At 43.3% G+C, this 25251-nt stretch overlaps 2 protein-coding genes and 1 long non-coding RNA gene across 7 annotated transcripts in view; 1 reads left to right on the top strand and 2 right to left on the bottom strand.

Annotated features, from left to right (window-relative positions):
* Positions 1–1238: 1238 nt before the first annotated feature.
* LOC105468404 (Rhox homeobox family member 1) lies at positions 1239–12235 on the bottom strand. Of its 3 annotated transcripts, none has more exons than XM_071089116.1 (6): positions 12148–12235; positions 11002–11051; positions 10703–10854; positions 8503–8942; positions 5538–5583; positions 1239–1492 (listed from the first exon to the last, which is right to left on the bottom strand). In XM_071089116.1, the coding sequence occupies exons 4-6, from the start codon at positions 8895–8897 to the stop codon at positions 1376–1378; spliced, it is 558 nt and encodes a 185-aa protein (XP_070945217.1). In that variant the 5' UTR covers positions 8898–8942; positions 10703–10854; positions 11002–11051; positions 12148–12235; the 3' UTR covers positions 1239–1375. The 3 variants fall into 3 exon arrangements, with proteins under 3 accessions (XP_070945217.1, XP_070945218.1, XP_024644450.1); XM_071089117.1 differs by having other exon boundaries at positions 8503–8744; positions 8844–8942; positions 11002–12223; XM_024788682.2 differs by having other exon boundaries at positions 11002–12222.
* Positions 12148–25251, bottom strand: part of LOC105468408 (putative uncharacterized protein CXorf42) — a 108553-nt gene continuing 95449 nt past the window's right edge. Inside the window, 2 exon segments of the mRNA XM_024788683.2 lie at positions 12148–12238; positions 12425–12566. Coding sequence (XP_024644451.2) covers positions 12542–12566 — 25 coding nt within the window. The 3' untranslated portion in view covers positions 12148–12238; positions 12425–12541.
* The window catches only part of LOC105468410 (uncharacterized), a 28075-nt gene continuing 16532 nt past the window's right edge, over positions 13709–25251 (top strand). For 2 of the 3 annotated variants that reach the window (XR_979464.3, XR_979465.3), the window contains exons 1-3: positions 13709–13840; positions 14012–14296; positions 20190–20343. This is a non-coding gene — a long non-coding RNA (uncharacterized lncRNA). The remainder of the gene's footprint in view (positions 13841–14011; positions 14297–20189; positions 20344–25251) is intronic. The other variant, XR_979466.3, reaches the window with a different exon arrangement.

Below are 25251 nucleotides of genomic sequence, written 5' to 3'. Positions count from 1 at the left end.
TGACCCCTACGTCCCATCATGACCTGAACAAGTTTTTCAGGTTAACTTTGGAATGCCCTTGGCTGAGAGGAGAGATCCATTCAGATAGTTGGGGGGCTTCGAATTTTATTTCTGATTTACAATAGCATGAACGAAGCAGAAGTCTGACTGCTTCGTTCCACTGAGTGGTTATTCTGGAACATTGCTCAGGGCACCATCTTCTTACTCTTGTTTGAGCAGCACTAAATGAAAAGGTCCCCTTTCACCTTGTAATCAGCAGGAAGTGGGATTATCTTGAAGATGCTGATGATGACAAAATAAACTTGAAGGATTGTTCATCTGCTTTTGAGCTAGGGAAGGTGTAACAATATGCTTCCTAGGCTGGGGGTAGGGGAGAAAAGGCAGAAGAGCCTCTTTTTGGGCTTAATGAATTTTTTGCTTGTGTTTCTTTTGAAGCAGCAGGATCTTTGGGGCAGAATGGCTCCTATTCCCCTGTGTCCCCCACAAGAAGGGAGGACAGAATTTGGGGCATAGTGGATCAATATTCAGCTGCTACCTTCCCATAAATCCTATGAGTAGCCACCTAGGAAGTTTCTCTTTAGAGTTCAGAATTTGGACGGAACTAGTCAGCATAAATGGAACTCAGCTTTATGTGGGAATACACTGTAGTCTCACCAGGAATCTGCTTCACCCCTTCTTGCACATATTTGTGTTCCCTAAAGGGGCAAGGTGGTAAGGAGGATGGCATAATGGCAGGGGTAGGGAGGGGGAGTGGAGAAGGACGTATGGGTCAGTGCAAACTCACAATGACACTTGATAAACTTCTGTGATGTGCAGGGCCTATTGTTGATGGCAACTCAGGGATGTCATTTCATGAAAGGAGATCTCCTTGTCATTTTGTTTAAATGGCCTTTTTTTTTGATGTGGAATCTCGCTCTGTTGCCCAGGCTGAAGTGCAGTGGTGCGATCTTGGGTCACTGCAACCTCTGCCTCCTAGGTTCAAGCCTCCCGCGTAGCTAGGATTACAGGTGCCTGCCACCACCCCCAGCTATTTTTTTTTTTTTTTGTATTTTTGATAGAGATGGGGTTTCACCATCTTGGCCAGGCTGGTCTTGAACTCCTGACCTCGTGATTCACCCGCCTCAGCCTCCCAAAGTGTTAGGATTACAGGAGTGAGCCACTGTGCCCAGCCTTAAATGGCTTTTTAAAAACAATTTGCACCTATACCATACTAACCACAATTGGCACACAAAAACAAATATATTGCGAATTTGCCTCTTTATTGATAACATAAGTTCAGAGGAGATAAGGGTAGCCTGAGCGGCATGGGCAGCCCAGGTGTCAGTGGCACCAGAAAAACCCATCTCCAAACTAGCTCCTGAAGAAGGATGGCATTCTAGGGCTCGTCCAAGATGATGTAGACACAGTTGTCTGGGTCAGCAAGTAGTTCATTGGCGAGCATTAATTCCCTCTGATATCGCCTACATCTGGCCCTTTTATTCTTAAACCAAACCTACAATCAGAGGGAAAAGGGGATTGGTTCAGTATATTGAACAGTTAATGTTATAATAGAAAAACACAGTATGCAGCTTTATATGCTATTGTGATTTTAGACTGCATCAGGAGAAGCTATTTCCTCATTGCTAAAATACCCTAGGAAAGTTAACAACACAGCCCCTGGCCCTTCAGCTCACCCTTAGTGAGCACCAGCTTTGTGCCAAGTCCTGGAATAAGCTTATTACTTTGTATCTCTCTTCTCCATTTTATTATTTATTTATTTATTTATTTATTTATTTATTTATTTAGACAAGGTCTTGCTGTTTTGCCTGGGCTGTGGTCCAGTGGTGCAATCATAGCTCACTGTGACATTGAACCCCTGGGCTCAAGAGATCCTCCCACCTCATCCTCCCAAGTAGCTGGTACTAGAGGTACATGACACTATGCCCAGCTGTTTTAATTTTTCTGTAGAGATAGGGTCTCGCTATGTTGCCCAGGCTGGTCTTGAGCTCCTGGCCTCAAGCGATCTTCCCACCTTGGTCCCCCAAAGTGTTGGGATTACAAGCGTGAGCCACTGTGCCCAGCCCCAGTTTTAATACTCTTTAATGGTTACTTCCAGGTATTGGATGCAGTTCTGGCTTATGAGTTGTTCCAGGTCCTTGCTGTTAATTCAATGCCTGGCAACAGGGTAACAAAAGGTGTGCATCTGACAAGTGACCATCAGCTATCCAGCTGCTGCCTGCTCCCTCCTCACTAGGAGTTTCACCTTGTTCGTGGGAGAAGTTCGGCATGGTAAAAAGTGGGCCTAATTTCAAATCGTTTTCAGGGGACTGTTTAAAAAATCCATCTTGGTATGTAGTAAATAATAGGAAAGAGCACACTGGAATTTTAGACAGGTTTCCTTCCAGGATGTCTAAGGGATCATTTGTCCTCTGGCAAGAGAGGCCTGGACACTGTCTTGATAATTTTAGCCTGTAGCATTAAGGAAAGTTGAAACCAACTCGACCCAAATTAACTGAAACGCTCAAAAATCTTTACCCGCCCAACAGTTTAGGGGAAAGAGGCATACCATTGTCACCAATGCCAAATCTTCGTTCTCCAACCTGCTGCACCCTCCAAACCTTCCTGGGCTCAGGACAAGGTCAGCTCACTCTGTTTTAGCTACAGCTCCAGGATCCTGGACTGGAGGTGCTGTAGCCCAGTGTGGCAGGGCACCCTAGGCCCTGCTACTCAACCAGGAGATCTGAATCCCACCCCTAATCCTAAGGCAAAAAGGTGGAACCAGCGTTTTAGGAAGATGGTTAACATCAATGTGGGGGAAGAGTCACAAATATGGCTCCTCCCTAAATATCTGCCAACAATTAAAAAGCAAACAGACAAAGAGAACCTGTCAGTTACATGTCACTATCCTCTCAGCGTCCTCGTTAATGGAGTTTATATTGTATTTATTACTTTCAAAAGTTCTCAAACTGCAAGTTGTTTTTGTTGTTGTTGTTTTTGTTGTTGTTGTTTTTTTTTTGAGACGGAGTCTCTCTCTGTTGCCCAGGCTGGAGTGCAGTGGCCGGATCTCAGCTCACTGCAAGCTCCGCCTCCTGGGTTTAGGCCATTCTCCTGCCTCAGCCTCCCAAGTACTACAGGCACCCGCCACCTCGCCCGGCTAGTTTTTTGCATTTTTTTTAGTAGAGACGGGGTTTTACCGTGTTAGCCAGGATGGTCTCGATCTCCTGACCTCGTGATCCGCCCGTCTCGGCCTCCCAAAGTGCTGGGATTACAGGCTTGAGCCACCGTGCCCAGCCTTCAAACTGCAAATTGTAAGTGGCACAAAGGGCCTTCTTTTTCTGCCTGACATGTCTCTTTCACTTTCCCATTTAAGGATTTGCAGTCTTTCTGCTGCATGAGGCCAGTCTCTAAAAGTCTAAAAGAGCTCATTTTGGGAGGTTTCAAGTGTACCACTGGTCAAATCTATAAACATAACCCAAGTGTACAGTGGGTTAACTGGTATGTTCTGATATTAGGTCTACATTCCCAATACTGGTTTCATAAACCAGTTGCATTATATCCGCAAAAGCTATGGGGACACTATGTATTACTTTCTTGGGGGAAATTTATGCTGTATAGTTTGGAGATACTTGAGAACATTCTGTCTCTTCCCTTATTTGCATCTTGTGGCTCATATTCTTTTCAGAGAACTATGGAGAGAACATTATGTAAACCCAGGGAGGGGAAAAACAACTCACCAAAACCTTGTTTTTCTTTTCCTCTGAGTTTGCCTTACCAGCCCAAGAACAGCGGTCCCAACCTCTTTTCAACTTCTCCAACCCGAACCAGGTGTGACTATGAGCCCACCCTTTGCCATTAGGATGTCAGCATTCAGTGACCTGCTTTGTTAGGCTGCTTTTTTGAACAACCCACCACCAGATCTGTAGTGCATTTCCCTCACTACACTCACACATGAACTCTGCATAAAAGCTATAAGGTCATCCTGATTTTTGTTTTCTTTTCTTTTTTTTGAAAAGATCACTTTGATACTATGTATGGTTTTCTTTAGTCTTAAGTGGTCATCATTTGAATCCTATGACCTACAAATTAGTTAACACTGCTTAAAGGAATGAAAAGTATTTGAAATTAACATGGGTGTGAATCTACTCTAAAATGAGGGCCACCTCTCCAAACAAATTCCAGAAAACCCACGCCTTCAAAAAAGTACCACCAAAAAGAAATATAAATCCTTGGATGGATAGAAATTCCTCAAGAGAATAGTCACTTACACATTTAGTAGTTTGATAATGTTGAATTTGTATGGTATGTGCAAAGCCTATTTTGCCCATATTTTTCTCTAACCTTTTCACCCTTCTTGGTCAATTGAAATGAGTTCAATATTACTCAATTACTCATTTTGTTTCATTCTTTAGACAATTTTCCAAAGCATAGAAACCTTACAAACCTTCCTCAATTCCAAAATAATATGACTATTTTAGCAATATTTTCAGGTTGACACATCAAAGTATTTTAGAAAATTAAAACTTAGCACTGCCACTGTCTATACTGCTTTACCAATAACTTAAAAACAAAAGAAGGAGGACCAGGGGCTTGGACATTTAAGCTATCTTCCCATCAGTCTCAGCTTAACTAAATATACATTATTTAGTCATGTAACGTGTTCTATGGGTGAATTAGTCCCTCATCCCAATATTTATAAATTCACTCATTTAGCTAAGTGTTTATGCCTGGCTTTAAATAATTTAGTACACTCGAACCCTCTTATAACCCTGCTCCTCCCTGCATTAACTTGAATACTTCTTTTTTTTTTTTTTTTTTTTTTTTTGAGATGGAGTCTCGCTCTGTCACCCAGGCTGGAGTGCAGTGGCCGGATCTCAGCTCACTGCAAGCTCCGCCTCCCGGGTTCACGCCATTCTCCTGCCTCAGCCTCCCGAGTAGCTGGGACTACAGGCGCCCGCCACCTCGCCCGGCTAGTTTTTTGTATTTTTTAGTAGAGACGGGGTTTCACCGTGTTAACCAGGATGGTCTCGATCTCCCGACCTCGTGATCCGCCCGTCTTGGCCTCCCAAAGTGCTGGGATTACAGGCTTGAGCCACCGCGCCCGGCCTTGAATACTTCTAAGGTAAGACTGAGCCCCACCATGACTCTACACAGAAATTGCTCCTAAAAGATACCAGTGTTAGAAGGAGTTGAATTTTATTTATTGGATATATACATATATGTATACATGTATTATATATATGTATATATAAAACACATATATGTGTTTCTTATGTATTTGTTTAATTTTGTACACAGATTAGGAGAAGCAGTTTTTTGTTTTGTTTTTCCTTTAGTCAAATCATGTTCCCTAATGGGAACAGGAAAGAGGAAAGAACCATAAGCTGGAGCTTACTCCCTTTTCTACCGACAAAGAACCCAAACTTCAAAACTTATTTGCCAACATAAAAAAGACAATAATAAAAACAACAACTTTAGAATGTTCAGGACAAAGCCTTGAATGCCCTGAAGCAGGTTTTAGAATGGCTGCCCTCTCAAATTGCTTTTTCAAGTGTACTGACCCGCACTTTGTCTTCAGTCACACCTAAGTTTTCGGCAAGTTCCCTTCTGTGGAGAGAAAATCACACATGGTTAGTATTCAAGGTTGTGGATGGAACGAAATATATAGTATGTACTATATACTTCATGCTTGTTTTACAATTTATAATCTCCCCTCACACCTCCCCCAAGCACATACTTTTCTCTAATTTCCAGGTCCATGGTTGCTTTAGAAATGGTTCACCCTCATCACAAAATTTAAGGTGATGTTAACAACTCAGTAATCAAGAGAAATTTTTTTTTTGTTCTTTTTTAAATTGAGACAAGGTCTCAACTCTGTCTCCTAGGCTGGAGTTCTGTGGCGTGATTTCAGCTCACTGCAACCTCCGCCTCCAGGGTTCAAGCGATTCTCATGCCTCGGCCTCTCGAGTAGCTGCGATTACAGGCACATACCACCACGCCCAGTTGATTTTTGTATTTTTAGTAGAGATGGGGTTTTGTCATGTTGACCAGGCTGGTCTCGAACTCGTGACCTCAGGTGATCCGCCTGTCTCAGCCTCCCAAAGTCCTGGGATTTGGGGCATGAACCACGGCACCCCGCCAAGATGAATAATTTTAATGCATTATTATTATTATTATTATTTGAGACAGGGTCTCACTGTCGTCTAGGCTGGAGTGCAGTGGCAGGATCACTGTTCACTACAGCCACCATGTCCTGGGCTCGAACGATCCTCCTGCCTCAGTCTTCCAAGTATCTGCGAGTACAGGCACGCATCACCACACCCACCCGGCTAATTTTTAAAGTTTTATTTAGAGACGGGGTTTCACCATGTTGCCCAGGCTGTTCTTGAACTCCTGGATTCAAGCAATCTTCCCACCTCGGCCTCCCAAAAGTGCTGGGATTACAGGCCTGAGCCACTGTGCCTGGCCCTAATGCACTATTTTAACAAATAACAATTAATGCAAAAATCTGTGATGAGGGCCAGGCGCGGTGGCTCAGGCCTGTAATCCCAGCAGTTTGGGAGGCCGAGGTGGGCAGACTGCTTGGGCCCAGAAGTTTGAGACCAGCCTGGGCAACATGGTGAAACGATCTCTACACAAAAAAATACAAAAATTAGCCAGGTGTGGTGGCCTGTGCCTGCAGTCCCAGCTACTCAGGAGGCTGACACGGGAGGATGGCTTGAACCCAGGAAGCGAAGGCTGCAGAGAGCTGAAATGGCACTGCTGCACTCCAACCTGGGCCACAGAGAGAGACTCTGTCTCAAAACAAAACAAAACAAAAAAACAGAAAAAAAAACAACCAACCAAACAACAACAACAACAAAACTATGATGAACAAATTATCAAAATTTTAAATAAAGGAAGGATCTAGCACTGTAGTTGCATGACAGTACCTCATTCTCCTTACCCCAATTTCTTTTTTTTTTTTTTTTGAGACGGAGTCTGGCTCTGTCGCCCAGGCTGGAGTACAGTGGCCGGATCTCAGCTCACTGCAAGCTCCGCCTTCCGGGTTCATGCCATTCTCCTGCCTCAGCCTCCCGAGTAGCTGGGACTACAGGCGCCCGCCACCTCGCCCGGCTAATTTTTTGTATTTTTTAGTAGAGACGGGGTTTCACTGGGTTATCCAGGGTGGTCTCGATCTCCTGACCTCATGATCCGCCCGTCTCGGCCTCCCAAAGTGCTGGGATTACAGGCTTGAGCCACCGCGCCCGGCCCCCCAATTTCAACAAAATTTTATTTATAAAAACAGACCAGAGTTGGGTATGGTGGCTCACTCCTGTAATCCCAGCAACTTAGGAGGCTGAGGTGGGAGGATTGCTTGAGGCCAGGAGTTCAGCTTGGGTGACAGATCCCCCACTCAAAAACAACAACAACAACAAAAACAAAAACAGGCCATCATCACGGGTAATAAAAGAAAAAATAGATAAACTGGACTATATCAAATTTAAAACTTCTGTATATCAAAAGGTACAATGAACCGAGTAAAAACACAACTCATAGAATGGAACGAAATATTTGCAAATCACATCTGATAAGGGGTTAATATCCAGAATATATAAAGAGCTCCTATAACCCAATAACCAAAAAAAGAAAAAAAAAGAAAAGAAAGAAAGAAAAAAAGAAAAAGCCACTCAGATTTTAAAATGGGTAAAGGACTTAAAGAGACATTTCTCCAAAGAAGGTATACAAAGGGCCACTAAGCACATGAAAGGATGCACAACATCACCAATCATTAGGGAAATGCAAATCGAAACTATAATGAAGTATCACCTCACACCCATTAGGATGGCTATGTAAAAAACCCCAGAAAATAACAAGTGTTGGTGAGGATGTGGAGAAACTGGAACCCCCATGTACTGTTGGTGTGTATGCACCTATATCTATAAAATTGAATATTATTTAGCCTTAAAAAGGAAAGAAATTGTAATATATGCTGCAATATGGATGAACCTTGAAGACCTTATGCTAAGTGAAATAAGTCAGTGACAAAAATGCAAATACTGTATGATTCTACTTACATGAGGTACCTAGAGTAGTCAAAATAATAGAGACATAAAATAAAACAGTAGAATGGTGGTTGCCAGGGATTGGGGAAAGGCGGAAAAGGGGAGTTGCTTAACTGGTATAGAGATTTAGCTTGGCAACATGAGAAGAATTCTAGAGCTCTATTGCACAACAGTGTGAACATACTTAACACAACTGAACTCTATACTTAAAAAGTGGTTTAGACGGTAAATTTCACGTCTGTATATTTTACCACATCTTTAAAAAAGGGAGGCACGAACTAGTTTCCAGGTTTCATTCACATAAACCTTGCAATAAAATATTTACCTTGATGCCCAGGAGGTGAACATTCCCCTCCACACCAGCACAAAGGCAGGCAAGGACCCCCAGTGGCTTTTTCCTCATGACTGGGTGGGGCAAGGGAGAGAAAAAGATGCCTCGAAACGAACTTGGATCTCGCGGCTCCTGGAGCAGGACACTTACCTTGTGGGCACATCAGGGTATTGAGTGCGTTGGAAAACACTTTCCAGCTCCTGCACCTGCAACGGCGTGAACTTCTTGCGCCGAATTCGTGGCTGCATGTTCTCGGGCTGCGGATCCTCCATGGCCGCCTGGGCCGGCTCCTCCAGGGGCTGCTGCAGCTGCCTAGGCCCCTGGTTTCCACCGCCGCCCTCGTGGATCATGCCGCCATAGCGGTTCATGTAATTCTCGTGGTTCACGCCGCCCTCAGGGTTCATATTACCCATGAGGCCTGGAGCTCCTTGGCCAACATGGCCTTCTACCCTTGATGCTGCCCCCAGCTCAGGTGTGGAGCTTATTTTTACCTGGTATACATTCAGGCAGTAGAACTTGGTGTCATGGACGAGCGAACGTGCCATGGCTGGAGTGCTGCGCCCCTTACACAAACCCCGTGGCGTCTGCAGCTGGAGCGGGGGGTCAGAGGGTGGAGCTAGTTCCTGTTCTCATGCTTGGTATTGGTTACAGTTGCAATCAGGGGGACTTGCTTATGCGCACAAGCAAGAGAGGGAATGGAGAGGAGTGGGGGGATGGGAAGGTGGGGGTGCGGGTGGGGGTGAGGAGTGGGGGGTTGCAGGTGGTAGTGGGAGGTGTGAGTGTGGGGGTGGGGTGTGGGTGGGGGAGAGGGGGTGCAAGTGGGGGGTGGGGGTGTGCACGGTGAGGGTGGGGGTTGCAAGTGGGGGTGGGGTGTGGTTGGGGGGTGGGAAGCTGGGTGGGGGTGCACAATGAGGGTGGGGGTTGCAGGTGGGGATGGGGTATGGGTGGAGGGTGGGGGGTGCACAGTGAGGGTGGGGGTTGTGGGTTGGGGGTGGGGGTACGTGGTGGGGGTGTGGGTGGAGGGTGGGGGCTGTGAGTGGGGGGTGCGTGGTGGGGGTAGGGGTTGTGGGTGGGGTGAGGAGTGTGGTATGGGTCGTGGGTGGGGGTGGCGGTTGAGGGTGGAATGGGGTAGCCAAAACATAGGGGCAGTGTGGAGAAGGGCCAACAGGAGGCATATATGTATGCAACATGGGGCCCCAGCTTGCAGCTTAGCTGACTACACCCTACTCGGGCCTAGTTATTACCCCGAGGAAAGCTGATTTGGGTGCTTAAGGGGGAGGTGAGATCTCACAGTGACCATAGGACTGCTTGAGCAAGTTTGGAGAATATCTCATGGCCTGACCCTCCATATTTGGCAGCCTACACGGGGCACGGGCTAGTAATTAAGCTGAAACGATTGGCTAGGGGGCTGCTTGTTCAGAGTTCCAGCAAGGCACTGAAAGCAGAGCTGCCATGCTCTCTTCAGTGCTGGGATTGGGATCTGGGAGATAGGCATGCAGAGCATTCTGGGTGGTAAGATGTGCTCTGTAAGAAATCCCATGCACCCTTTGAGAAAGTTAACACAGAATAAACACGAGGCTGAATCTGTTAGCTGAATATCTTTGGCTGTGCAAGAGAAACCTGTACTCATGGCAAAATGGAGTGCTATTAGGACAAGCAATAAATAATAAATAAATACATAAAAATCGGGGATGGTATAGGAAGAATCCTAGTAAGGGCATACCTGCCAAAAATCTCCACTCTTGGGATGGAGATTTGGGATCTATGGATGTGCAGCTTACTGGATGTGGAGCCACTTCTGCTCCGCAGAGCCTCATAACTACACAGCCTCCCTACTACTGCCCCACCCCACCCCAATAAGCCCAATCACGAAGAAAAACCCTGAAGAGCCTGGTGCAGTGGCTCCTGCACTAGTCCCAGCTACTCAGGAGGCTGAGATGGGAGGATCACTTGAGCCCAGGAGTTTGAGGCTGCGGTGAGCTAGAATCATGTGGCAGCACTCCAGTCTGGGCAACAGATAGAGGCCCCTTTTCTCTAAAATAAATAATAAAATAAGAAATAAAATGAAAATGAAAGAAAGGAAAATGCTAGAGAGTCTGTCACGAGGAAGGGCATGGAGACGTTTTCTGAGGGTGGACAACTCATGAATCCTTAATTTTTCTAGAGATTGTGTGTGTGCTGTTAAGTGATGGTATATACTTTATTTTGTTTTTTAAAAATATTTTTTAAAATTTTTATTATTTTAAAATGTTCTTTTAAAAACTTTCTGTATCTATTTACAAATATTGGTTATTTGAGGTTTTTTTGGCAGCATATATAAAGATTCAGACCCGTTGAGTCTGTAGCCTACCGAGAGAGAGCTCTGGTCTTCATGGTGATTCTGAGCGTGGAAAGGCCCTTGCACTTGGCAGCATGCAGGGAACCAGTATGGCAGGACTAAGCCACTCGCCCCATTAATTGACTGCCATCCACTGGGCTAAGTGAGATCCTTGCATTCTATCCCTAGTGAAAAAGAGAGAGGAAGAAGAAGAAAAATAGATAATAAGAAAATTGAAAAAGAAATGAAGAAATGTACATTGTAGGGAGCAGGAAAGGACTACTAGTAATGGGAGGCATCAGCTAGGAGCACAGATCCGAAGCATGACTCACTGTGTGTCCTGGGACACTGGATGAATCTATCTGGTTCTTAGCTTCTTCACCTATAAAATGGAGATAACAACAGTGTCTCGATCATTGGGTTTTCATGAGAGTTCAATGAGGCAAAGCATACGTGTAACTGAACACAGCTCTAACTGCTCGCCACTTGCAAAGTCCAATGAACAAGAATGACGTCTGGTAAAAGAAAGTGGCTTTATTCCAGAGCTAGCTGAGGGGATTAGTACAGGCTGCCTTAAGGAAGCCACTACAGCCTTTGGGGCAGAAGGCAGGAGCTTTGAAAGGGGGGCTTGGCATGAACGACATGCAGGGGAGAGGGCGATGGAGTGCGGAGTCTGTGTGACTTGCTTCGGATGTCTTATCAGGTGGTCTGGCTGGCACCGTCATGGGCAGAGCTAGGTTGTAAATTGAGGCAATCTCAATTTGCCTCCTGGTAGGAGAGAGTTCTGGAGGTTCCTGGTTTGCTTTAAGGTTCAGTCTCTGTAACTTCTAAGTAAACACGTAGTTAGATAAGCTTGCTGTGTAGGGAGTGTCTGGTGGAGAGAAGGTAAAGGTTATAATGGCATTCCCAAAGAACTAAGTAGGAGGTGTGAGGAAAGGAAAAAGGAAAAAATAATTCATTTGAGTCTTTAAAAAAGAGGTACTTGGTTACATATAGACTGTTTTATTCTTTTTCTTCAACTCCAAATAGTCAATTTATCAGCAAATCCTGTTGACCCCACCTCAGAAACCCATTCCCAAACCTTTAACTTTTTTCTCTGACATGCCTAAGATAATCACTGTCATCTTAAACCTGGGATAATGCATTAATGTCCTGTCTCCCTGCTTTCACCTTTTTTCTCCTATAAACATTCTCCACCCAGCAGCCAGAGTGATCTGATGATGAAAATGTGAATTACACCATCGTGCCCCTGCTTATATCACTTTCATAAGGCTTGTTCTTGGGTTGGGTCCAGAGTAGGTACTTAATACATGGTAATGTTTATTACATTATCTGGTATCTAAGAATAAAATATATTAGGCCAAGAAAGAAAATCGATCTGCTGAGTGAAAGACACAGTCTTCTGGCACATTTCCTGGCCCAGGGCTCATACATGCAGCAGCCAACATAGGTTTACTGACGGAAGCACATATACGTACATAGAAACGTGGTACATGTATTGTTTTCACAAGAAGATGCTCTATCTTCATTACATGCTCCCGGAGGATAACAATCACTCTCTCTCTTTCCCTTGTGAATAAAAAAATATGAAAGTGAGTCAAGTAGGAAATGTGAGGCTACATGGTCTGGTCATTTGTGAAATTGTATAATTAAGCACCTCAATTAATCCTCAAAACACCTCTATGATTTAGGGATGACTGTTATCTCCATTTAAAAAATTATTAAACCAAGGCAAAATGAGAATAAACTGCTCACCAGATTAGCCAGCTAGCAGGTGGTGAGTGAAGCCATGATTCAGATATCCAGTCTGGTTCTAGGGTCGCTGCTCACATAAATCTGTTACATCAGGCCGTGATTTGTGGCTATTTTTGCTTAGGACGAGGGTTCCATTGGGTACCTAAGGTTTTCAAGAGTGAATCAAAAATTAAAAACTAAATTATATTTAAACTAAAACATTTAAGTAAACACTAGCTTTTCTGGTGCCCACATAGGGCAACAACACTCACCTAAGGTGCCTATGAGTGACTGAAGGTGAGAAAACACTGGGGTACACTGTGGAAATCTGAGATGTGGAAGAACATCGAGCTGTCACAGATGTCTCAGCTAGTCTACTGCACCCCATGATTAAAACTCTTACATGTCTCTCATGCAGCATTTGATCCAAGGCTGAAAATTGATCATGAACTGATTAGGCAAGAGAAGGAGAGGGGTGCAGACTCCAACAAAAGTCAGATGGAGGAGGCAACATTTTGGTTGAAGTCAGAGAGCGGCTGTGAGATTGCCATCCCTTGACATCTTTCTGAAAGTGAATTGTTTAATCACCTTTTTTTTTTTTTTTTTTTTTTTTTTTTTTAGCTGATTTCTTAGCCATCTTGCAGAAATATGAGGCAGGGGCACTTATCCATTAGATACAGTAGGTAAGGTACCTAAGCCCCATGACAGACACCCTTAGCGGCCCATGAAAATTTCTTTCATAAAATGGTGCTGAAGATAATGATAGTTGCAAAGGGAAAAATAGGATAGACCAATATCATAGTACGATACCAAGCATAGGGCCTATTATTGGAAGCTACTTCCAATGCTCAGGATATTAACATCTTCTGGAGCGTCTGCAAAACACATCTTGAAGGGAGAACCATAAAGTCCTCATTTTGGCCTGCCTCTTTTATTTAACAATAAAGTTTTATTTATTTCTGAGCACAAGATTACGATTTTATTTCTAGAAAATGGGAGAAAATGTGGAAGAAGGAGGAGGCAGGGAAAAGGTGGAAACTTGCCCAGGCCCACAGCAGGAGCCCAACACAGGGAACACTTAAGCTTGTGTAGAGTACTTGTAACCAGAAGCCCCGAGGTGGAGCACAGCAGAGCCACTGTCGCGGCCAGAGCCCATGCAGTGTAAACATTAACATTCTTGGATGCACTAAGCACTGGGCTGCGGTCTACACTTGCACTCTGAGGTGGTGGAGTCATTGCTAAAATTTTGGAGTACTTGGACTTTTCTCAAGAGGCGTTGCACTTCTTGTCCCTACCGGGGATTACCGCAGGTCGCAGCTCAGAGTCTGCGGAGGCGCGCCGTTTCATCGACAGCAGGGACTGAACCTTCAGCCCAGGAGAAGCCAAGATGGCACCGATATCGCACCCGGGGAATCGAGGACCGGGAAGAACTTAATGGTTAGTGCCTGGATGGTGACAGGTGCTCCAGTGTACTCGGGCAAACTACCTTTTCCTGCGACAGCCAATTATCTTTGTGCAGCTTTCCGTTTGCGGCCCCTGACCTCCTCCAGCCCGCAAACCCAGGCCTCCAGTGTTCTGATCTTTCTCTTTGCCTTTCCGCCTTTCCAGATGGGATTCCTTCCGTGATCTCAGTGGCTGTATCAGGCGAAAACGAGAAGGGCAAAATACCGTCCAAATGTAAACAAGGAGCAGCCACACCAGCAGCAGCAGAATGCCGCGGTAGTTCGGCAGGCCCTGGCCCCAAGGACAAAGAGAAACTCCACAGTGGCAGTGGCCACGAACTCAGAAAGCCTGAGGACATTCAGCAGCTCCTCTGGCTCATCACTTTCACATTGGTGCAACTATAGGAGCTGAAGAACATTTTCCAACTCGTTCCATACCCGGACGTGTTAGGTAAGTGGCAAGCTCAGGCGGCACCCACTTTTCACGGAGCAGGGGCTGGGCTTAGGGCTTATTCTCTTTCCCCAGGCCCCTTCCAAACCTTTCTGAGCCAAAGGCTACCTAGGGGTTTCAAGGCTGCTGGGGCCTGTTTGCCCTTGGACTTCAGGGTGGAGGCAATGCCTCCTGGACATCAAGGTAAATATTTTCAAACAACATTTAAATGAATCAAGTGGGGAAACTTTGGCTTGATAACTAGGTTTGTATAAGTAGAATTTTATTGGAACCAGAACCATGATCAGGGTGAGGAGAGTAAGGCATGGTCGTGCAAGTGGATGGGCAAATTCTGCTTTTATTTAAATATTTGATAATTTGCTCATAATATTTTTGATTTTTCAGAGTAGTGCAAAAAGTGTTATTTTTCTGGAATCCTGAACTTTTTTGTGCCCCCTTACATTCAGTATGGGGGAAAATCATTCCTAAAGACAGCCTTAATCTGGATATTACAAAATAGTGTACTCGGGGAGAGGTGTTGGGGGATAAGTATTTAAAAGCAAGCTTGAAATGAACAACATAAATTTTGTTTCATCCACAACTCTAAATACTGAACATTTGTGGTTTTCTCCTTCCAGAAAGGAACTTGTAAGATGCATGAGCATGACTGAAACCAGTGTGCAGGTCACTATACCTGAAAAAGCTTATTTGGCAGGGCAGCCATTCTAAAACCTGCTTCAAGACGTAGATACCATTGCCCCAGATATTCTGAAGTTTGTGTGATTTTGTTGCCTTTTCCAGGTTTGGGAAATAAGTTCATACTTTGAGTTTTTGTGAATAGAAAATGGGATAAGTAAACCTCAGCTTATGGAAATTTCCCATTATCAGAGTTGACATGATTTCAAAAAAGACCAAAGAAAATAGAACCAGACTACTTTTCTAGTTTATATATTAATACAATTAAATATATATGTGAATAGTATCAGTATGAAGTATATACAATATGTTATATTGTATATAAACAATATGCAGTGTATTTGCATATATGTGTGTGTGTATATATATACACACACACACACACGTGTATATATGTTAGAGAGGACATCTATGTGAAGATTATCTATAAGATGGGAATAAAAGCATTGTCTATGCCATAGAATTGAGAGGAATAAATGACAATATATGTAAATACCTAGCACAATACCTAGTCACAGAGTAAGACCTCAGAAATATTTATTACTATTACTCTGTAATATATCCTCTCACTACAGTATAACTCATGGCATATGTGACACAACAGAAGAAGCCTGGTTAGGAGTCATACATTTGGTTCTTTTGGAGATACACACTGAAATATTTACTGGTGAAATGATGTGATGTCTAGATGTGCATCACAAAAATCCAGGGGGAGATCCAAGTGTGTTTGAGAATTGGTTAGGGTATTCATGAAACAAGGTTGTCTATGAATAATTGTTGAAACTGGGTAATGGGTACAAATAGGGTTCATCTTTACCATTCTCTCTGCTTTTATATATGTCTGACAGTTTGCATAATAGAAAAATTGTAATAATCAGAGTTGTAAATTCAAATGTTGACAAGGCCAGACAGGTAACATAAAAGAAAGAAGCAAGCAGAGTAGGGACTGTGGCAAACTGGGAAAGAATATGTGTCTTCCAAAGGGGCAGCCAGTATTCAGCTCCAGCTTAGTGTTGCTGGCTGGCAATGTTGGGCCAGGACTGCCAGATTTTTCAGTTTTTCAAGATTGGCCCCAAATTAAAATGTTGATATGAAACCTTCAGTTCTTTAAATGTTGGTAACTAACTGAAATATGTTTTATTGAAAAGTATGGGGGCCATCTAAATCAGGTCTGCAGAACAGACTCAGGCTGGAGCTGCTAGTTTGTAAACTCTGCCTAAGAAGCCAATTTTAAGCAATTTTCATTCTCTGGAGCAGTGGAATATAATTGACAGCATTTCTAAAGCCGACAATCCAAGAATGCCATTGTGCTGTCCTGCTGTTCCTTATTATAAGTCCCGTGCCCATATATGCTTTGCTCTCTGCCTTCCATCCCTGCCTGAAGTTTCTCTATCTTTTTTTTTTTTTTTTTTGAGACGGAGTCTTGCTCTGTGCCCCAGGCTGGAGTGCAGTAACATGATCTCGGCTCACTGCAAACTCCGCCCCCCTGAGTTCCCGCCATTCTCCTGCCTCAGCCTCCCGAGTAGCTGGGACTACAGGCGCCCGCCACCTCGCCCGGCTAATTTTCTTGTATTTTTAGTAGAGACGGGGTTTCACCGTGTTAGCCAGGATGGTCTCGATCTCCTGACCTCGTGATCCGCCCGTCTCGGCCTCCCAAAGTGCTGGGATTACAGGCTTGAGCCACCGCGCCCGGCCTCTAACTTTATCTTTTATTCTCTTTGTTTGGTTCTGATCTTAAGGTTCAGAGCACTGATGACTAAGACTTCACAAGTGTCCGAGAGAGGAGACCTCACAGTAATGAATCAGGCACCAGCTCACCTGATCTTTCTCTCTGGTACATTTTGCAGCTCTTCTTAACAATATGTAGGTCCTTTGGACAGTTTTCAGAAATATTATGCCTCAAGGGGCAAGGTACCAGGCTGGAAGGGCAGGGCACCCTTGAGAAGAAAAAGGGAATTTTATAAAACTAGTATCTATTTGTGATCAAGTAAAACTTCCTGAAGTTCAGCAGTTCTTTCAATCTCCGTGTTGTTCTTTTTCTTCTCTTATATTGAAGTAAAATTTAAAATTTAATACTTTTATTTTTTAAAAGCATGTATGGCATCATTTCAGTCTTATTAAATTCTCTCTGCATCCATTCACCCAGCCTTCTTTGTTTTTGTGTGTGGAGTGGTCTCTGTGAGAGGGTTCATTAATGTCAATCCTGATCCTTTCTTCCTCATGAGATGTCAGTAGATTTGTTTTTTTTTTTTTTTGCTTTGAACTTCTATGAATTGATTGAATTTTTATGCCAATTACTTTAAAAGTATTACATAGAAGAACAAATGGACAGAAACATTTAAATGCAATCAAATCTTGTTGATGTTGAAGTATAGGAAATAATCTTGCATTGTCAGGTAAACTGCAGGACACTCGTATTTGAGTTTCAAATAAACAACAAATATTTTTGTATAGAGCATGTCCCAAATATTGCATGAGACACAGTTATCCAAAAATATTTGTTGTTTATCAGTGGTTTGACTCAGCGCTCCGTATTTTTATTGCAACTCTCATATAAACATATTGTCATTTTCGTAGGAAATGCTTTGAATACTTTGTCCTTTTTTCCCCATCCATTCATCCCGTTTATATTTTTCTTTCCACTTAGGAGAGATTAAGGAAAACATTAGGTACTTTGATTTGAGCCATCTCTATAATTATACAGATGCATATATTATATACACTCATATATATATATTATCTATATACAGATATGTATGACAGTGTGCTCTATATAATACCTGATATAAACACACATGAAACACAGACTGAACTGACTGTATTGTTGAAACAGCTGCTCAGTGAAATATGTCTTGTGGCCGGTGGTCCTTCTGAAACTGACCCAACAGTTCTATAGACCAGTGGTCCCCAGCCTTATTGGCACCAGGGACTGGTTTCGTGGAAGACAATTTTTCCATGGACTTGGTGGGCGGGGCAATGGTTTCGAGATGAAACTGTTCCACCTCAGATCGTCAGGCATTAGTTAGATTCTCATAAGGAGCGTGCAACCTAGATCCCTCACATGTGTGGTTTACAGTAGGGTTCGCACTCCTATGACAATAAAATGCCACCACTGATCCGACAGGAGGCAGAGCTCAGGCAGTAATGTTTGTTCGCCTGCTATTCACCTGCTGCTGCTCAGCCCATTTACTAACAGGCCACAGACCAGTACTGCTCTGTGGCCCAGGGGTTGGGAAGCCCTGCCATGGACTGTTCTTTTGATAAAAATAGAAATGAACCCTTCTGGTCTTAAAGTTTGAACCTTACATTTGTTTTATCTGAGTTCCTTCCTCAGGAAGCAATCTTCAGGCCTTTCAAAAAAAAAAAAAAAAAAAAAAGGGATCAAAGAACTGAAACTCACCAGATCATCACATCCAGACAGTGAAATGCTAGACCCCTCTTTCATCTTGATTGCTTCCTTGCCCCTCCCTAGTTCCTGTTTTCTTACACATTGTTAAATTTCTTCCCTGCTATTAAACCCCTAGTTTTAGTTGGTCCGGGGGATGGATTTGAGACTGAGCTTCCATCTCAGCTGCAGCATGATTATAGCCTTCTTCCTTGGCAGTACTGACTGTCTCAGTGATTGGCTTTCTGTGCAGTGAGCAGCAGAACTGACTGTAGCCTTGGTGTTTTGGTAAGACTTCCCTTGGGTCATTTCGGAATGAGGCAGAGAAAGGACAAGGTCTCCTGTTTAGCTTAGACTTGAATGTCATGTGGAACTGGAAGGAGGCAGGGACCCAGTTGCCCTACTGGCTTTTTTATTTATCCCCTTATCACACAGCAGCAGTGAGGTATCTGGGAGGCCTTGGGCTCTGGAGGAAATGTCAAAGTTGGTGGAAGAGCCCCGAGCCCAGCAAATCTGCCCACTCCCTGCAGGACTGCTGCTTTCACTTTCAATCTTGCCCATGGCCTAGGGACTGGAATGGCCTCAGCCACCAGCTGGATGGCCTCCACCAAGGCTCTTGAAACCAGTCCTACTGCTCACACTAGTGGTCTTGCTTTCTAGGGTGGCCCTCTGCCCCACATGGCATCCCATTAGTTTCTGCCTTCTGGTCTGCCAATAACAGCTACCCACACCCCTATGGGTGTGACAAGCTGTGGCCTGGCCTTCTCAACAAAGAGAGGGAGGAGAAGTGAGTGAGCTCACCTGCCTGCAGAGTCCCTGATATCTTCTGACTATTCACATTTCCTCTCTGCCTGCCTTGCGTTTTCACCCGTTCAATCCAGCTAGCTGATGGATCCCTTATATATCCTACCTACCCCCTTACATTCTTACTCTTCATCACGTCCCTTCACAAGGTGCCCTGGTCTCCTTCCTCTACCTTTCGCCTCCTGCTGGAGCACACATGGCCAAACACCTCATACTCACTGGAATTTCCTTATGTTATCATTAGAGAGAAATATATGTAATATATATGTTATATATTATATATGTTAATATATTAATATATAGTATATAATGTAATAAAAATGTATATTTTTTAGTGATGAGGTCTCGCTACCTTGCCCAAGCTGGTCTGGAACTCCTGGCCTCAAGCGATCTTCTCACCTCAGCCTCCCAAGCAGCTGGGATTAGAGAGCATGTTTTTATTCCCCACTACACTGAGCTCCTGGAAGGAAGGACCTCTGTTTTTTTCATCCCAGAATTCTAGTGCTGACAAAGTCTCTTATTGACCAAATTCTACTCAGGTTCCCTTGAGCTCTTTTTCAACTAGGCCTGGATTTTTGGATTTCTGAGTTTGTCTCTGCACTGTCCAGTTTCAGCAAGGAAATTGCTAAGTCCTGCTAAGTCTATTTAGCCATTCCCCATATCCAACCACTCTCAATATCTTATCTGGTTCCTCATCCTCCATCATGTCCCAGGTGATGTTTGATCACCCTGGGCTGCCTTCAGTAAAAATTCTGTTAGGTCGGTTTAGCCCAAATCTTCCATTATGCCTGATGTTTCCTCTTAGTAAATTTCCGTCCATTGACTCCCACCTTGTTCCTTGGCTCTAAATTCCCACTTGCTTACACTATTTTAGCTGATCTAAATCTATCTCCCCCATTGTAAGATGCCATTGCAGTGGTTCCTATACTTATCTTGATATTTCCCCCTTGAACACAGTCTTTCTCACCATCTTTAACACGTGTCGTTTAAAAAAAAAGTTGAACAGTAATGATGCTGTGACTTTTATAGGATCAGATTCATCACTGGACTCCTGGACCTATCACTGCGGACCTCAAACGTGCACCTTTTAAGCCCTTTCCTTCACTCCTGACTGATGGATTTGGGATCCACTGCTAAGTCAGACTTTTGAACCATTGTTCCAGGCAAACTTCTGTTAAAGCTGGTAAGGACTGATTTGATTCTTAAGATTCTGAGTATACTCTCTGAAGCAGGTTAGAGTACTAGGCTTCTTTTGAAAGGTGTCTCCTAGGCTGGACGGTCTCCTTCCTGGATCTCTGTCTTGAGTGGGGATTACTCTGGCTCCCTGGGCTGTAAGTTTTTCTTTCTGGCTTTCTATTTTGAGTGGGAATTATTCATTGATTCTTTGGGCTGGAAATTTTTTTTTTTTTTTTGAGACAGGGTCTTCCTCTGTTGTCCAGGCTGGAGCGCAGTGGTGTGATCATGGCTCACTGCAGCCTTAACCTCCCAGGCTTAAGCAATCCTCCCACCTCAGCACCCCTGAGTAGCTAGGAGTACAGGCACACGCCACCATGCCTGGCTAATTTTAATTTTTTTTTTTTTTTGTAGAGACAGGGTCTCACTATGTTGCCCAAGCTGGAAATTTTTTTCCTTATTATTTTGTGAGGTCTCTCTGTTCTATTTGATCCTGTTTTTCCCATGGGAACTTCTGAGTCAACTGAAACACCATTCTTGAATTCCTACTGACTATATGCTCCACCTACACTGTCCAACTCCTTCTTGTTGACGTGATTTTGCTGAGGATAATTTGGAACTTCACTGGTCTTTTTGGGAAACTTATGATCTCCCCAAACTGGTGTCTCTAAGACTTCTCTCTTCCCATTGGTTTCTCTCCTCTTTCCTCCTCTTACTGTAACCAAATGCAAGCTCAGCTGCTCATTGCTTGCAAAATTGAATAACAAGGATGAGGGTGGTAAAAAGAAAGTGACTTTTATTCCAGAGCTTAGCAGTGGGGAAACAACAGGCTCCTGCCTTAAGGGAACTGCTTTAACTTTCAGGGCAGAAAGCAAGGGCTTAAAAAGGGAAAGTTGGTGTGAATGGCATGGAGGAGGGGCGAGGAGGTGCGGGGTCTACGTAACTCACTTGGATGACTTATATTGAGTGATGCCATGTGATGGTCTGGTCTGCACCATCATGGATGCAATTGGATTGTGAATTAATTGTTGTCTTGAGACAATCTCCTGGTGGGGAATTCCAGAGAGTGCCTGTTTTGTTTTGAGATTTGGTCCCTGACACTTCTAAGCAAACATATATTTAGATAAGCTTTCAGTCTAGGTGTTACTGGTGGAAGGTGTCCAGGTTCTTGGCATTTTGAACAAAGAATTGGACAAAATGCACAAAGAAAAGCAAGGAAAGAGTGAAGCAACAAAAGCAGAGATTTACTGAAATCGAAAGTACACTCCACAGGGGGGCAGCAGGCCTGAGCAGTGGCTCAAGGGCCCAGATACCGAATCTTCCTGGGTCCAAATACCCCCTAGAGGTTTCCCATTGGCCACTTGGTGCTCACCTCATGTAAATAAAGTGGTGGCCTGCAATCAGTCTGAATGGTTGTGGAAAGCAACCAATCAGAGGCTGAAGTGAACTTACAAAGGTCACATTCCTATGCAAACATCTGGTGGTTGCAGAAAGCAACCAATCAGAGGCTAAAGTGAAGTCACGAAGTTGTACTTCTATGCAAACGAAGACCTGGCTGGCAATCAATCAGATTGAGCTGAACTAAAGTTATAAAGTTACACTCCTATACAAAATTCTGATTGGTTGCCAAAATCAACCAATCAGAGGTACTTTCAATTTCCCATCTGCCATGAAGGAAGGGTGGGGGTTTGCAAAGGCAGTAGCCTCTGGTCCTTTTGTTACTTAGGTGTGGAAAGTTAGGGTTTTCCTTTCAATTTAGTTCTAGGAAGTCAGCGTGAAACAGCTTTAGGTTTCCTGCCTCCAGCCCCTATTCTCCTGCTTCACAGGGAGTGCCTGTTGGAAAGAAGGTAAAGTTTATAATTGTATTCCTAAAGAGCAAAGTAAGAGGTGAGGGAAAAAGAAAAAAAGGTTAAAAATAATTCTTTTAAAGAAAATGAGGTACTTGGTTACGACGCCCCACTGTCAAATTCTATTCCATTTTCATGGCATTTGGGCATTGTTTTTATTCTGGGTACTTACTGCTGAAAGTGGGAGGAGTTATAGGGTATCAGAATGGAACTGATCCATTGGAGTTGGAAATATTCACAAATACTGGGGTTCACAGACAACGTTTGCTGGAGCATTATGGTGCGAGGCCAGGAAAGTCTCTTGGGAAAACCTGTCTTGCATTTCCATACAGAAGGTGCAACAGCAGTAAAATCCACAGCAAAGAAATATGCCTATCCCTGCAACCAGGGCCAAAGTTATAAGGAGCTTTAGACGCCAGGACGGTTCTGACCTGAACCAGGATGCTAACTATTGAGCTAGCGATAATGTGGGGTCAGATATAGTTTTGATTTGTTGGTTCATGTTTTGCAGAGCTAACAAGACATTTTCTGAATTATCTGGGATAATATGTAGCATTCAGTCTTAATTACTTATCATGCCCCGTCCCCACTGTCAGTTGTATCCAGAGTTCCTGTGGGGATATGATGACAGGTGGACTCAATACACAAATTGAAGGTTTTTTTTTTTTTTTTTTTTTAGTTTATATTTTCCACATCTTTTGGTTAAGACATACAGGAGGGGTCATAAATATTTATGAAGGCTGTCTTGACACATGTGTATGGAACAAATATGTATGTAACCTGAGAAGGAGCCACTGCACTCCAGCCCCGGGGACAGAGTGAGACTGTCTCTGAAATAATAATAATAATAATAATAATAATAATAATAATAATAATATCCAAGCTAAGAACAAATGTACAAGTAAAGATGCAGGTAAAAATGAATTGTCTGATATCCATTACCTCACATGTGTCAAGCACAGTAGTAAAACAATGAACTCATGCATTTAACATTTTAGGTTTTTGCTTTTGTGATGCCAAACATGGACATGCTGTAAAAATAGTTAATAGGGAAATAACTTCAAATGATGGCTAGCCTTGTTTAATGTTATGTTTGCCTAAAATAAGAATCTAGATCTTTTCTAAGTAAGATAAACCACTTAAACACTAATTACTGAACCTAAGTTTTAAGTTTATATGCTTTTGGGGTTTTATTTTATTTTGGTTTTTTAGATGGAGTCTCCCTCTGTCGCCCAGGCTGGAGTGCAGTGGCGCGATCTCAGCTCACTGCAACCTCCACCTCCCAGTTTCAAGTGATTCTCCTGCCTCAGCCTTCTGAGTAGCTGGGACTACAGGTGCGTGCCACCATGCCTGGCTACTTTTTTGTATTTTTAGTAGAGATAGGGTTTCACTGTGTTAGCCAGGATGGTCTCAATCTCCTGATCTCATGATCCGCCCACCTTAGCCTCTCAAAGTGTTGGGATTACAGGATTGAGCCACCATGCCTGGCCTGGTGTTTTATTTTTATATGATATAGTGAAGCTAAATACATCTGGTTCTGTTAATAAACATGAAAAATTATACAATGAGGAAGTATATTCCTCTAGAAATTGTGTGTTCATAAATTTACTAATCTGCTACAGAACACTAGTATATGACAGTGCTATGGACTCAATGTTTGTGTCCCCCCCCAAATTCATATGTTGAAATCCTGACCCCTAATGTGATTGTATTAGAAGGTGGAGCCTTTGGTAGGTTATTAGGTCACGAGGGTAGAGTCTTCACAAATAGGATTGGTGCCCTTAAGCATTCTCTGCCTGTTTCTATTCTGTAAATACATGTAAAGCCCTGATAAATTTCCCCAAATGTCATTGTTACAAACCTATTTGTATCTTTACTACCGAGCATATCCTGGGAAAATTTTTTATTTGAAATCACACGGTTAAGAGTTCAGAATTGGTTAGAAGAGTAGGGAATGCCTTACGCTAATATATCTACGATGACATATTTGTGTTCCTGTAGTGTTAAGGAAAGGAAGGCAATGGATATTCAACAGCAGCAACAATAATAACAACAATTAATCTAAAGAAACTTAAAAGAAAATATGACTAAATATTTACCCACTTTTGGCATTTGAGTTTTGCTTTCAATTATTTAAACTGGATTTCCTGAAGTATTTAATTTGAAATGTGAATATCTGTTCTCTTCAAGTGATACCTTTTTCCTTTACTGATTTTAATGTGTTTTCTGTAGCTGTAATAAGCCATAACCAGGTGTCTGACAGCTTTTCTGAGTCCAGAAGCACAGAATGCTCTGTGAAAGACCATGATCCGTTCTCTCCCCATCAACACCTTTTTATTTGTTCTGTACCCCATTTATTTTGTCCAGAAGCAAACACACAGACCCTAGGCCTATTAAAGTTGTGTTTTGGCTTAGTTTCGGTACACATATCCTTTAAATACAGCAGTTATTAAAAATTATTTTAGGCAATTAGAAAGGGTAAAGAGTTCTTGGTGGAATTTTCCATTGATAAAAAGCGACCCCCAAACCATTTCTTTTCTAACAGAAAGCGGCCTGAAACGTCAAGCTGCAAGCATAGCTATGCAAGCTAGCTTTCATATTGAATACCAGCAGCTGTACCTGGAAGCCAGGCACATTCAATATGGCGATTCTCACTCCCTTTTCTTTGTGACCACGTGTGTGGGTGTCATGGCACCAGCGGGGTAAAGTCACATGTGCAGGTGTCATGGCAACAGTCAGATAGAAGCCACAATTGCATAATAAAATATTAGGGTTGGAGGGCCAGTCTTTTCATGGGCTGTGTAAATGGAACACCTGGTCAAACCAATCCCCTGGGCCCTATGTAAATCAATCACCGCCTCCTCAAGCCTCCGTACAAAATTGATCACGTTTTGCCCCAAACCCGGAAACCCTCTCTCGGGCGACCTGCTTTCTCAGCATGAGGAAGCTTATTCTGTCTCTCTTCCTTTTTGTCTGTTAAACTTTTTGCTCCTTAACCCACTCCACGTGTGTGTCCATGTCGTTAATCATCAGCGTGAGACAGCTAACCACAGGTATTTCCCTAGACGAAG

Source organism: Macaca nemestrina, chromosome X (genome assembly GCF_043159975.1).
Source record: "Macaca nemestrina isolate mMacNem1 chromosome X, mMacNem.hap1, whole genome shotgun sequence".
Classification (NCBI taxonomy): Eukaryota; Metazoa; Chordata; class Mammalia; order Primates; family Cercopithecidae; genus Macaca; species Macaca nemestrina.
Note: the sequence above shows the minus strand (reverse complement) of the source record. Positions and strands in the feature narration are given on the sequence as shown.

Bases quoted from the DNA above. Each gene is read 5' to 3' on its own strand.
- LOC105468404 (XM_071089116.1), bottom strand. From the start codon at position 8,897: ATGGCACGTTCGCTCGTCCATGACACCAAGTTCTACTGCCTGAATGTA. The intron at 5,584-8,502 runs GTAAGTGTCCTG...TTCTCTCCACAG, and splicing joins TACCCTGATGTGCCCACAAG to AAGGGAACTTGCCGAAAACT. The intron at 1,493-5,537 runs GTCAGTACACTT...CTCTGATTGTAG, and splicing joins TGACTGAAGACAAAGTGCGG to GTTTGGTTTAAGAATAAAAG.